Raw genomic sequence first — 14,287 nt, forward strand, 5'->3', positions numbered from 1 at the left:
GCTGCTCAGTGCTACGATATGCTGCTCTGTGCTGCTATGTGCTGCTTTATTGTGCACTGTGCTGCTTTGAGCTGCTCTGTGTCTCTCTGTGCTGCTCTGTGCCACTCTATGCCGCTCTGTGCCACTCTGTGCCGCTCTGTGTCACTCTATGCTGGCCTGTGTCATTCTGTGGTGCTCTGTGCCACTCTGTGGTGCTCTGTGCTGCTCAGTGCTACAGTATGCTGCTCTGTGCCACTCTATGCGGCTCTGTGCTACAATATGCTGCTCTGTGCCACTCTATGCTGCTCTTTGCTACAAAATGCTGCTCTGTGCTGGTATGTGCTACTCTATGCTGCTCTGTGCTACAATATGCTGCTCTGTACCACTCTATGCTGCTCTGTGCCACTCTATGCTGCTCTGTGCTACAATATGCTGCTCTGTGCCACTCTATGCTGCTCTGTGCTACAATATGCTGCTCTGTGCTCCTCTGTGCAAATTTGTGCTGTTCTGTGTAACTACTGAGTTGTGTAACTGTGTTGTGGCTGAGGCTGATAGGCCTATCAGTGTTTGAATGGGCCCCATAGTCAGGCAGACTGAGGCTGATTGTCCTATCAGTGTTTGGATGAGCCTCACTGATCTCACCCCCACCCCCCTGAGGTCCGCCTCAGCCAGCGCCTAACACACCATCATCAATCCCACCCATCACCGATCTCAGCACCCGAGCTGCGTCACCTAACACACCATTATCAATCCCACCAATCCCCAATCTCAGCCCACCCTTCTGCGACAGCCTGCGTCTAACACACCATCATCAATTCCACCAATCACCAATCTCAGCCCCTGAGTTGAGTCACCTAACACACCATAATCAATCCCACCAATCACTGATCTCAGCCCCTGGGTTGCGTCACCTAACACACCATAATCAATCCCACCAATCACTGATCTCAGCCCACCTGTTTGCGTCAGCCTGCGCCTAACACACCATCATCAATCCCACCAATCCCAAATCTCAGCCCACCTGTCTGCATCAGCCTGTGCCTAACAAACCATCATCAATCCCACCAATCCCCAATCTCAGCCCACCCGTCTGAGTCAGCCAGAACCTAACACACCATCATCAATCCCACCAATCACCGATCTCACCCTCCATGTCCTCATCAGCCAGAACCTAACACACCATCATCAATCCCACTGACTCAGCTCTGAACTCTTCTCTGACAAACCAAAGGGCTAAGCCAGAGCCCTATTGATTCATTGATTCCTTACAAACAGACCTATGACCCGTGGACCCTGCAAATGGATCAATGATGCGCAGACCATGCACTTTACATAAAGTTTACACTTCTTTCACTCTGTTGTAGAAAATGTAGTGGGAATCATGAATATAGAAACAGAGCTGAGACAAGTTTCTCATTCCTAAACTGGATATTGAGTTTTCAACTCCCAAAACCAGAGGAAAAGTGTGGCAGGAACTTCTACTGAAATGTCTCAGAAGATTACACTGAATGCATTCAGAACCTTCGTTTGGATTCAGATTAAAGTGTGTCAAGATCAGAGGTACGAACATCAGGAGACTTGAGAATGGTTACAGACAAATTTAGGCACTGTTGGAACCAAAGACTTAGATGTTTATTTCAGCATTTATTCTTGTTTAGAATGCATTCTCCTGAGATTCAGTCTACATGCAGTGAAAGCTCTGCAGTCAGTTTGTTCAGCAAGGCTAAAACTTCATGGCTAAAACCTGACCCTTTGCTTCATGGGCTTTGTCTTTCTGTCTTGTGTAACTTAATGCAGATGTCTGCAGATTTTTTGGGGTATATTTGTAAAATAATTCTCAGTGTACTTATTGTTTGCAGGTAGAGGCATAAAAGAGAACAGAGGTGATCAGATAAGAGAAAAAGGTGGGTAGCTGAGGATTGTATGCAGTGGTGTTGGCTGTTATTTAGGGATGTGAAAGACACTGAATGAAACCTAAATGTAATAGTAATATTTAGCATTGAATATGCTTATGCACTGATTATGTTTCTTTTGTCCTCTTATAAAGCGCAAGTGCTAATCAGTGAGAGGGACCTTGCAATGGTTCCACTAGCCCATCCCAGCCCAGCCCCATCCCAGACATTACAAAATCTGCCTTTTTCACTAATTCATTTAGTTCTGATAAAAATAGCTTTTTGCCATAACATGCCAACTCTAAAATAACACAATGAATGTATGGCCTTGATCATTTTATTATGAGACATGTATCGGAAGTGAGATGAAACCTCAGGATTATCAGAAGGATGAGATAAGATACAAATGTTTGGCATTCTGATCAAAATTAATCTCTGAAAATCGATTGGTGGTTCCAGCCTGGGTCATCACCCGTTTTAATCTTAAAAAACAACCTTGGAATGCCTGTGTTTATAACACACAGTGTATTTCTTTCCCTGCGTATTGAGTTAATGTGACTACTGACCTTGGTTTGGTAAGAAGGTACAGCAGAAAAAGTGACATTGGTTTCAATTTCCTGAAATACAATGCAATCATATATTTATATGACCAGGACACTAGGGCACCTTATGCTGTTATGTATAGGTTAAAAATGTTAAATGTTAATGGACTGCATTAAAGTTTTTCCAGAAAGTCCTTTAGAGTGAAAGGGAGGCAAACACACTTCAATGCCATTTTTTGCTGGAGGAATAGTATTTCGCTAATTAAACTGGGGGGAAGAATTTGATGGACAGATTGAAAGAACGAGGCTGTGAATTTGTTCCAGCATAATGGGGAGTCATATCACAGTGTCCCCACCGTTGACACGGGTATCGGTTCTTCTGCTTGGTCCAGAAGGAAGGCCATCCCCTATTGAACCACCAGCACTATTTGCAGCAGAAACGTAGTGATTCCTAGGAGTTCCTACCCCAGCACTACCTGTGCCTGGCCCTGCTTATCTTCGGCTTTAAAACAGCGACAGCAGTGGGCACACTGAAGCCATCCTGAGCAGGTGCTGGAGCAGCAGGTGACTGAAAGAAGCCATGGAATAAAAGCAGTTGTTGGATCCCTTGCTTTAATGGGTCTGCTGTTTCTACCGGCTGCTGAAGACACTGCGAGTTGCAGTTATTAGAAAATCTTCATATTGGGATGGGACCCCAAGGAAAGATATTTAACCTGATTTAGCTCATTTCCTTCCATATGAAGGCTAACAAATGTGTTTTACCAGGACAGAGGTACCAATCAGCAAAGCCAGTCGGGGGTGAGAAGCAGCCCTTCGGTGTGCATAGCCAGGGCTGACCATAAAAGACCAACCAATAAAGGCTCTTACAGGGATGGGGTCAACACCATTTCAATTCAGCAGAGCTGAATTTCCAACTGCCAGCTGATTTCACTATCATTTCTACCTCCTGGCTGAAGAATTGTGCTCAGAAAATCCCGGTGATAATGGGTGATAATAAAAAACTAATGGGCAGGACTTGATCTTTCTGATCCAGGATTTATCACCTTTGCTATTCAGTCAATTCAGGAAATTCACCTCTCAAACTGACTGGATTAAAATGAAACCCAGCCCTGATTGTGATACAGGTACATCAGTGAGGCTTTTTATGGGGTAATTGGGAGTAACTCAGCCACTTCAATTTTCCAGTTCCATAGAGGATTTAAAAGGCTTATCTAGCAGTGGCGAGGTTACATTGGCAGAAGTAACTGCGATTGGCTGCACCAGCTGTGAGTAAGTTAATTCATAGCCTGGTTATAATGTAAATGTCTGTTGCATGGAGGTTGCGTGCTGCAACATCCAAAATAGGTCCAATTTATGATCTTTCATTGAAAACTAATTCCTACAAAGCACACCACCTGTGTACATCTGCGCAAAGACTCAGGCAAAGCATGCGAGTATTCTGGGGCGGCATGTCAACATTTGTAAAACAGTGTTTAAATACAGCACTGACATGGTGCCCTAGAATACTGGTGTACTTTGGTGGAGACAGTGCAGATGTGCACAGGTGGTGTGCTTTGTAGAAAGTAGATTTCAATGAAACCATGCCCAAATTAAGCTCAGTGGATGTGTGTGACTAAGTGTGGCATTATATTTGTAAAGAGATGTTGTTTTTGAGTTTTTGAATGTACATTTTGAATGCTTTGAGACCACAAAAGCTAGGGACAATGTTGAGGTCCGTTGTGTTAGGGTGAGCTGTAGTGGATATCTGGAAAACAAAAATTTTAGGGAAACTGTCTGGATGGATAGATAGAACTCTGGGTGGAAACAAACAGTGCTTTAATTTCATTTTTGAGTGAACTGCCCCTTTAAGATTACTGTTCATATTTCATATATGCACAATTAAAAAAAACATAATTAAGAATAAAAGTTACTGATAATACAACTTTATATCAGTTGTTAAGAAGACCAAGACGCTCATATCATTAATCAACTGTTGAAGTTGGAGCAACTGGAAGGAATTGTAGTTTAACTCAAAAATAACAGGACTGAATGTAGCGGTTCGTCTTTTTTTTTGACCATTTATGTGATCTTATGTTTTGATTACACATTATACAAAAAGTGGCCTTTCCATAATAAATTGCCAAGTACAGGTCTTCTTTGTTCCGAAAAGTTTGGCGCCAAGATGTTAGGTGACTGTGCAAAGTCACAGTACCTAGCAAGCTACAGCAGAATTTTAGCATGCTAAAAGTATGGGAGTGTAAACTAAGCAAGACGTCACTGTGATAATGGATTTTTACAACTCAGGCATGTCATAGATCTAAAAGCATTTACTACCCTAAAAGACAAAATTATACTCTACATACTCACAATGATTTTCATAGAACTGCTACACTCCACAATTTACTTACCATCATTTTGTCACAATTTTCAGATTATGGAGAATCCTTCCTTGTGCATGCATTGTCTAAAACTGCAAGCCAAGAACTGCGGCTGTCTAAAATTCATTAACCCCACACTGGACCACCTCACACCCACCCCACACTGCACCACCTCTCACCCACCCCACACTGCACCACCTCTCACCCACCCCACACTGCACCACCTCTCATTCTACCCCACACTGCACCACCTCACACCCCACCCCACACTGCACCACCTCTCACCCCACCCCACACTACACACCTCTCACCCACCCCACACTGCACCACCTCTCACCCACCCCACACTGCACCACCTCACACCCACCCCACACTGCACCAACTCTCACCCACCCCACACTGCACCACCTCTCATTCTACCCCACACTGCACCACCTCTCACCCCATCCCACACTGCACCACCTCTCATTCTACCCCACACTGCACCACCTCTCACCCCACCCCACACTGCACCACCTCTCATTCTACCCCACACTGCACCACCTCTCACCCACCCCACACTGCACCACCTCTCATTCTACCCCACACTGCACCACCTCTCACCCACCCCACACTGCACCACCTCATCACACCTGCACCCTCACACCACCCACACTGCACCAACTCTCACCCACCCCACACTGCACCACCTCTCACCCCACCCCACACTACACCACCTCTCATTCTACCCCAAACTGCACCACCTCTCACCCACCCCACACTGCACCACCTCACACCTACCCCACACTGCACCACCTCTCACCCCACCCCACACTACACCACCTCTCACCCACCCCACACTGCACCACCTCTCACCCACTGCACACTGCACTGCCTTACACCCACCCCACACTGCACCACCTCTTACCCACCCCACACTGCACCACCTCTCACCCCACCCCACACTACACCACCAATCATCCACCCCACACTGCACCACCTCTCACCCCACCCCACACTGCACCACCTCCAACCCACCCCACACTGCACCACCTCACACCCACCCCACACTGCACCACCTCTCACCCACCCCACACTGCACCACCTCTCATCCACCCCACACTGCACCACCTCTCACCCCACCCCACACTACATCACCTCTCATTCTACCCCACACTGCACCACCTCTCACCCACCACACACTGCACTGCCTTACACCCACCCCACACTACACCACCTCTCATCCACCCCACACTGCACCACCTCTCACCCCACCCCACACTACACCACCTCTCACCCACCAAACACTGCACTGCCTTACACCCACCCCACACTGCACAGCCCCTCACCCCACGGTGCACTACCTCTCACTCACCCCACACTGCACCACCTCTCATCCACCCCACACTGCACCACCTCTCACCCCACCCCACACTGCACCACTTCTCACCCCCCCCCACCCTCACAGATGGAAATCTCTGTCAACCAAACTTCTCTCCTTCATTTAAAATGCCTATTTTTATTGAGTTCCCACCATTTTTTGCCAATTCCTGGAATTGATTCATATTTAGAATGTTTCCTTCTCTGCTTTTGTTTATTTTTTCTGAATATTTTGAGATCCATAACACCATGCATACTTTCACCTGATGGGGAAGGCTCTCTTGTTCTGCCCTGCTCCCAATATGTCTAATGATATCAAGTAATACATTCTATTTTAATGTACCTTTCATATATTATTATTGTATTATTACTTTTTGATTGATTTGTATTCTATATTTGTGACCAAAATTTCAGTTTGAGCAAACAGAAAAGCCATGGCAATTAAAAAAGAGTTTGTTCTGTGGTATAACAACGACAACAACAACAACAACAACAACAATAATAATAACAACAACAACAATAATAATAATAATAATAATAATAATAATAATATAGCCATCACCAAAAACTCATGAAATGGACTGCAATTTCAAAAGCATTTGTTATTTTTGTTCTCATACTGACACAAATAATTCATTAGAGGAAAGAAGGTCCAAAAAAATCCCATTTATTTAAATGTATTCAACAAATTTTTAAGACAAAATAATATTTGCAAAACCAATGTATTTAATCTACAAGCTGTTTGCATATCTCTGATCACTCGAAAGCTGCTCCACCTCTTTCTGCTTGCTGAATGAAATATATTTGATACATTTTTTGAGCTGAATGAAATATATTTGATGAAGCCTTTGGGCTGAATAAAATATATTTGATAAATCCTTTGAGCTGAATGAAATATATTTGATAAAGCCTTTGAGCTGAATAAAATATATTTGATAAATCCTTTGAGCTGAATGAAATATATTTGATAAAGCCTTTGATCTGAATGAAATATACTTGATAAAGCCTTTGATCTGAATGAAACATATTTGATAAAGCCTTTGAAAGTACATTTGAAAGTAATGAAAGGAGCAATGGCACATGCACACACAAAAAACACAAACACACATGAAGAATACACATATATGCATGCACACGTGCACACACACATACATGTACAGATGCACACACAATCACATACACACACATCCGCACACGCACACACACACGTGCGCGCTCACACACACATAAATGTACAGATGCACACGTGGTCACACACACACGTGTACACACGCACGCCTGCACACACGTTCAGATGCACACATGGTCACATACACATCCACATACGTACGCACGCGTACACACACACACACGGTCGCATGCACACACACACACACACATACGCACGTACACGCACACACACACATACAGATGCACACATGGTCGCATGCACACACACACACACGTACAGATGCACACGCAGTCACATGCACACACACACACAAACATACAGATGCAGGCATGCACTGTTGCATACACACACATGCACACACTTGCACACACACACACACACATACAGATGCACACGTGGTCGCATACACACACACAAACGTACAGATGCATGCATGCACGGTTGCATACACACACACACACACACACACATCATGAGATCTAATTCCTTGATCAGTGTGCTTAGTGTTAAAGGCTTAAACCTTCAGGCATGAATAAACTCTAGCAGAATGCATCTTTCAGACAATATGCAGCCTATGATTGCTGTGTGCTAGGGTTGCAACCATGTTGGGTCTTAGTTTCAAGTGCCATCATTGTCTGAAGCTTATAAGTTACATCATTACAAGAACAATACTGTCAAGGATTTATACATCAAATGTTAACATCTATTGTATATGAAGTCTCCCACAAACCCATTCGGTAGTTCTGCATTAGACACAACAAACAGGTCCAAACCTCAAATAGAAAGGCCAGGACTGATGGGCAAGACTTGGCCCTTGTTAAAATAAAGTCTGGAAAAAAGAGTTCCCGTTATGTTTCCCTCAGTTTTTCGTAACCAACATTCAGCTATGACATCATGTGTTCACAGGAGACAAGACAAGGACAATGCGGATCCAAGAGGTGGCCCTGTGTCCAGTGTAAAATGGGAAACGTGTGTCCCCTCTGCAACACTGCCACGCACGTTACTCAATCTTAAGGGTCCAGATCTGAAGCTCCGTCTAATCCCCAGCCACAAAAATGACTGTGCTAAAGAAACAGGTTATTCCCACAAGAGACCAAGAAGCAGAGGAATTAGAGGCAATGACTTTCACCTCCTCATTTAACATGTCTGGACATATTAATACACCGATACATTAAGTAGTATACAATAATACAAACACATCTCAGTAAATCAATTGAGCGTGGGATGAAATACTTATGTCCCTTTTTGCATTTGAAAAAAAAACAGCTGACTTTTTTTTCTCAAAACCAAAAGCAGAGCTGAGAAAAATGGAAAATATCTGGGTGTCAGCGTACAGTGTCTGACCAGGATGAACCGCAACACTGGACTTCCCGCCATTTTGTTGGAGAGAGAGGCCGATGGAGCAGGTGTAGAGAGCCGGGCTGAGAGTCTCACAGAGGCCTGCCTTCAGTCCGCGTACAGGATGAACCCAGAGAAGGTGCTGTACTTGTTGCTGTTCCCCCCGTGGGCCTTTCCGCCGTCCAGCTTGATGTAGACCTCGTCCCCGGTGTCCAGGTGCAGGATGACGCTGTTGCTGGCGTAGTCGTAGTTCTGGTCTGCATCCTGAGCGATGGCGCTGGCTCGCACCTGGGGAGGGGGGGGGCGGTCAGCAGGTCAGACTCAGAACGCAGATCTCCAGAGATCTTTCACCTGATAATCGCACACTTACTGCAGAAGCCATAGGCATGCCAGAGACATGCCAGTGTAGACACTGCTCAGATTCTCAGAGTGAATCACTTTTCAATCATTCCTTGTGTGCTAGAGTTGAATCACTTGTATGAATCACTCACCTTAGAACCGCCTTGAGAGGACAGGACATATTGGTAAAGCCCTGAACAATAGGGGATGTTTATGGTTCTGAAAGGTACTGCTGTCGGCAGGCTTCTGCAAGGCCTGGGTGAACTGTAGCATGTATCTAATTATGCACCTGCTCCCCTTAAAAAGCGCTCCCTCTCTCTCTCTCTCGCTCTCTCTCTCTCTCTCTCTTTCCCCTAAGACTCTTTACTCTTATACTCTTCCTCTTTGATAGTAAGTGAAAAGTAACTGAACTTTTAATTGATTTTGAATTTATATAATTCATCAAGGTCTTGAGATTAAATGAACTTCACCTAAAAACATTAAACGAGCATGAACAACTTCAGCCCAGAAATTGGAATTGGAACCTACAAAATTAAGTGGTCTTTAAAATGCTTTTTTTATGTATGCTGTGTCCAACTAAGTGCTTAATACCCAGAGAAGAATGCTTTATGTCCTGCATGACATAAGAGAGAATAGTCTGAAAAATTATGACATAATTCTCTGCATTTGAATTTCAGAGGCCATAATACTATGCAGACCTGGGTCAAATAACTATTTGACCCAGGTCTGGTACAATGTCTTCTCATATAGAAATACAGTATCACAACAAAAACGTTTTCAATGAAAAAATGTTTTCAAAAGTTACTCACACATACAAAGCACTGTCTATAACTCATTAACTAAAACTTCCAAAATATAGGCCTGCCATTAAAAGGATTGATATCAAAATGAGTTACAACAAACAATATTGATATTATAGCTCACACAAATTAAACAAGCTATATTCCAAAGTGATGTTTCCTAAATTTTTAAATGTAACTTGGCCCTGTGTTTTTTCATCTTACCATCTGAAGAGAAAGTGGTCATTCAAACTTCATGTGTCGCATTATGTGTCGAAAGTGTAGCGTAACTAGCTAATAGTTTACGTTAGCTAATGTAGGTAGTGTTTGAAAGAATAAATTACTTTGCTAAGCTTCTCCAAATGAGTAACATGAGTGTATGAGGATGAGTGTGCTTAGTCAGGGTTAGGGAATGTCAGTATGAGGGTGCGTAGTTAGGGTTGGGAAGTGTCAGTATGAGGGTGCTTAGTTAGGGTTAGGGAGTGTCAGTATGAGTGTGCTTAGTTAGGGTTAGGGGTTCGGGTTCGGGAGCCTCAGTATGAGTGTGCTTGGGTAGGGTTAGGGGTTAGGGTTAGGGAGTGTCAGTATGAGTGTGCTTAGTTGGGGTTAGGGAGTGTCAGTATGAGTGTGCTTAGTTGGGGTTAGGGAGCGTCAGTATGAGTGTGTTTAGTTATCGTTAGGGTTGGGGTTAGTGTTAGGGAGCGTCAGTATGAGTGTGCTTAGTTGGGGTTAGGGTTAGGGAGCGTCAGTATGAGTGTGCTTAGTTAGGGTTAGGGAGCGTCACTATGAGTGTGCTTAGTTAGGATTAGGGTTGGGGTTAGTGTTAGGGAGCCTCAGTATGAGTGTGCTTAGTTAGGGTTGGGGTTAGGGAGTGTCAGTATGAGTGTGCTTAGTTAGGGTGTGTCAGTATGAGTGTGCTTAGTTAGGATTAGGGTTGGGGTTAGTGTTAGGGAGCCTCAGTATGAGTGTGCTTAGTTAGGGTTGGGGTTAGGGTTAGGGAGTGTCAGTATTAGTATGCTTAGTTAGGGTTAGGGTTGGGGTTAGATCTGTGGCTCAGCAGGTCAGCTGTGTGTACTGTGCAGAGCACTGAATGTTCCAAACACACAGCAGGCCTGTCTTTGTTACATTTAATTAGCCTAATTGGTTATCGAAATGGAGACTAATAAGTCATAGCTTATAGGTACCCTACTTAACACTTGATACAATATTGTTCAAACCTAGGTCAGGGTGGAGCACAAATGTACTACAATTCATGCTCTAATTACATTTGGATTGAATGAATGGGCTCAATTGTGACTAATTAAGCTACATAATAGTTTCATGATGTCGCTTCTGTAAAGCAACATTATGCTCTTCTTATTGACAGGGCAATTAACCATTATTGTTACATATCCACAGCAGCGTTAGCACAGGGAACAGTGGCTGAGTGTTCTCAAAGGATGTGAATACTGCCATTAATTCCTAGGAGCTTCTAAATGTGTTAAGACTCTCCCCTTCCTTTTAAATTCAGATTACTTCATTGTTCTGAAGTGTTTACGTCTCATTTTATTCACTAAAACCGACTAAACTGATTTTATTCCAAGCCCAGCATGTTTAGAGAATGCAGATTTCTGACTATGCTCACTGGGCAAGGAGGGTCGTACCAGTTTTCTGGATTTCATGCAAACTTCTGCTCTTAATTATCACAAAAATATCTTGACAAGCCTGTGGATGACAGCTGCATGCCATGGATGTCACATGACCATATGCCATGGATGTCACATGGCCGTATGCCATGGGTGTCACATGGCCGCATGTCATGGATGTCACACGGACATTACCAAACTTCAAGGGTGAAAGGCAGAGCTGCCAAGCGCATTGGGAGGTTAAAAAGGCACCGAGCATCTGGGAGAAGAGGAATGGCTGGGCTGCAGAGTTCGTTTCTGGAGTCTCATCCCAGGTGATATCTGACATCAATGAAACGCATGGTGAAATGGTGAAAATGCATTATGGTGCTTGCACAGTCTGGAAGATAACACAGGTAACAAGCAAGTTTTTTCAATAAAAATGACAACAGTAAAAAAGATGTCCTGCCAACTGTCTTGACATAATTTGCCTGTGGAGGCTTGTTTGAAGTGTCATAAATGTACGTGTTGTGACTCTGCACCTTGCAGATGAGTGTATCAGTTTCCCCATGCACCTTGCAGATGAGTATATCAGTTTCCCCATGCACCTTGCAGATGAGTATATCAGTTTCCCCATGCACCTTGCAGATGAGTATATCAGTTTCTCCATGCACCTTGCAGATGAGTATATCAGTTTCTCCATGCACCTTACAGATGAGTATATCAGTTTCCCCATGCACCTTGCAGATGAGTATATCAGTTTCCCCATGCACCTTGCAGATGAGTATATCAGTTTCTCCATGCACCTTGCAGATGAGTATATCAGTTTCTCCATGCACCTTACAGATGAGTATATCACTTTCCCCATGCACCTTGCAGATGAGTATATCAGTTTCCCCATGCACCTTGCAGATGAGTATATCAGTTTCCCCATGCACCTTGCAGATGAGTATATCAGTTTCCCCATGCACCTTGCAGATGAGTATATCAGTTTCTCCATGCACCTTGCAGATGAGTATATCAGTTTCTCCATGCACCTTACAGATGAGTATATCACTTTCCCCATGCACCTTGCAGATGAGTATATCAGTTTCCCCATGCACCTTGCAGATGAGTATAACAGTTTCCCCATGCACCTTGCAGATGAGTATATCAGTTTCCCAATGAAAAAAGTTCTCCTGAAGAATCCTTGGTGCTGGCTCATCATCAAATCGCCAGGATGCTATGGCACTGACGCACTGATAACTGAGAAAATGCAGCTGATCTATCTATAATGAAACAAAACTCTTTCCACACTAGAGCACCAGTATTACGTTACATTGTCATCGGAGTCTGATAAAGTGTGATCTCGATCTGTAAAGCCATACCAATGACAAACATGTTTGAACATGCAAAGTTTTGTTTGGGACTTCTTAGATATTTTTAATACCTTTTTGGCACTGGAGGACCAACTAATATCAATATTTAACAGAATTTCACCTATTTTTACACAACTATTTTAATTTTGAATTTTGGTAAATAGTAGATTTGATATTCAGGAATGTGATCTTGGTATTAACTCCATTTCGACTGGATAGTGGTTTTGCAATGCTTCTGGCCTCTCGAGCAAGAGAAAAACATGTATCTCAAGCCCAAATAGGCTGACATTTATTTTTCTTAAACCAGCCTCTATGAAACTGTAGGACGTGCTTCTGTGTCTAGAAACCAACTAGAAACTGAGTTGGACACAGTGTAATTCACCAGCACCTAAAATTTGCATCAGTGGCTAAACTCGTTTCAAAAAGCCATGCCCAAACTTAAAATAGGCTTATTTTAATACAATCTGCTTTAGTGAATCACAAAGAGAAAGCAAGGTAACACGAAAGAAAATAACAAAAGATTCTACTCACCAGGAAGTTATGCATCTACCCTGATCTCAATGTAATACAATATTTTGAAGAGAAATATTGGCACTTACATTACATGGCCAAAAGTATGTGGATATGTGACATCCAACATCTCATCCAAATTATGGGCATTATTATGGAGTTGGTCCACCCTTTGCTACTATAATGACCTCCACTTTTCTGGGAAGGCTTTATATTACATGTTGGAGCATTGCTGCAGGGACTTGCTTTCATTCAGCCAGAAGAGCACTGGTTTGGTCGAGCACTCATTGGGCGATTAGGCCTGGCTCGCCATTGGCTTTCCAACTGATCCCAAAGGTGTTGGATGAGGTTGAGGTCAGGCCAGTCAAGTTCTTCCACACCGTTTTTGATAAAAAAAAATTTAAAAAACATTTCTAAATGGACTTGGGGGCATTGCCATGCTGAAATAGAAAGGGGCCTTACCCAAACTGTTGGGGAAGCACAGAATCATCTAGAATGTGATTTTATGCTGTAGCATTAAGATTTGCTTTCACTGGAACTAAGGGGCCTAGCCCAAACTATAAACAACAGCCCCAGTGCATGGGTTTCCAGATAATTTTGGTCATACTGTGTACATACCCCCATAAAAAAAGTATTTACCCACTTCCTGATTTCATCTATTATTGCTTATTTGTCACCAGGGCTTGACAACTTTCTGGCTCAGCAGCCAGTGTAGCCAGTGGCTTTCCAATGTCACTAGACACTCAGAATTTTCACCAGATAAACCAATTTTTTTTAAATTAAAAAATTATATTATATTGGGGAATGTAATTGCATGGAATGTAACTGCACTTGTATGGACAGAACATTTCATTTGAACAGAAACTATTATTGCTATCTTACCTGAGTAAACTGTGTGTGTGTGTGTGTGTGTGTGTGAGAGAGAGAGAGAGAGAGAGAGAGAGGGTAGACAAATCAGTTTTAATCACTAGACTACACTTAAAAGCAGAACCTACAATAAAGGCTGTCTTTAACTGATAATTTAACTTATAAAACCTGCAATATATTGCCATGAGTTGC

At 43.3% G+C, this 14,287-nt stretch overlaps 1 protein-coding gene across 1 annotated transcript in view; it reads right to left on the minus strand.

Annotated features, from left to right (window-relative positions):
* Positions 1-6,775: 6,775 nt before the first annotated feature.
* The window catches only part of LOC135243801 (C1q-related factor-like), a 29,832-nt gene continuing 22,320 nt past the window's right edge, over positions 6,776-14,287 (minus strand). The window contains exon 2 of the mRNA XM_064315855.1: positions 6,776-8,926. Within this exon, the coding sequence (XP_064171925.1) occupies positions 8,747-8,926 (180 nt within the window). The 3' untranslated portion in view covers positions 6,776-8,746. The remainder of the gene's footprint in view (positions 8,927-14,287) is intronic.

Source organism: Anguilla rostrata, chromosome 17 (assembly GCF_018555375.3).
Source record: "Anguilla rostrata isolate EN2019 chromosome 17, ASM1855537v3, whole genome shotgun sequence".
Lineage (NCBI taxonomy): Eukaryota > Metazoa > Chordata > Actinopteri > Anguilliformes > Anguillidae > Anguilla > Anguilla rostrata.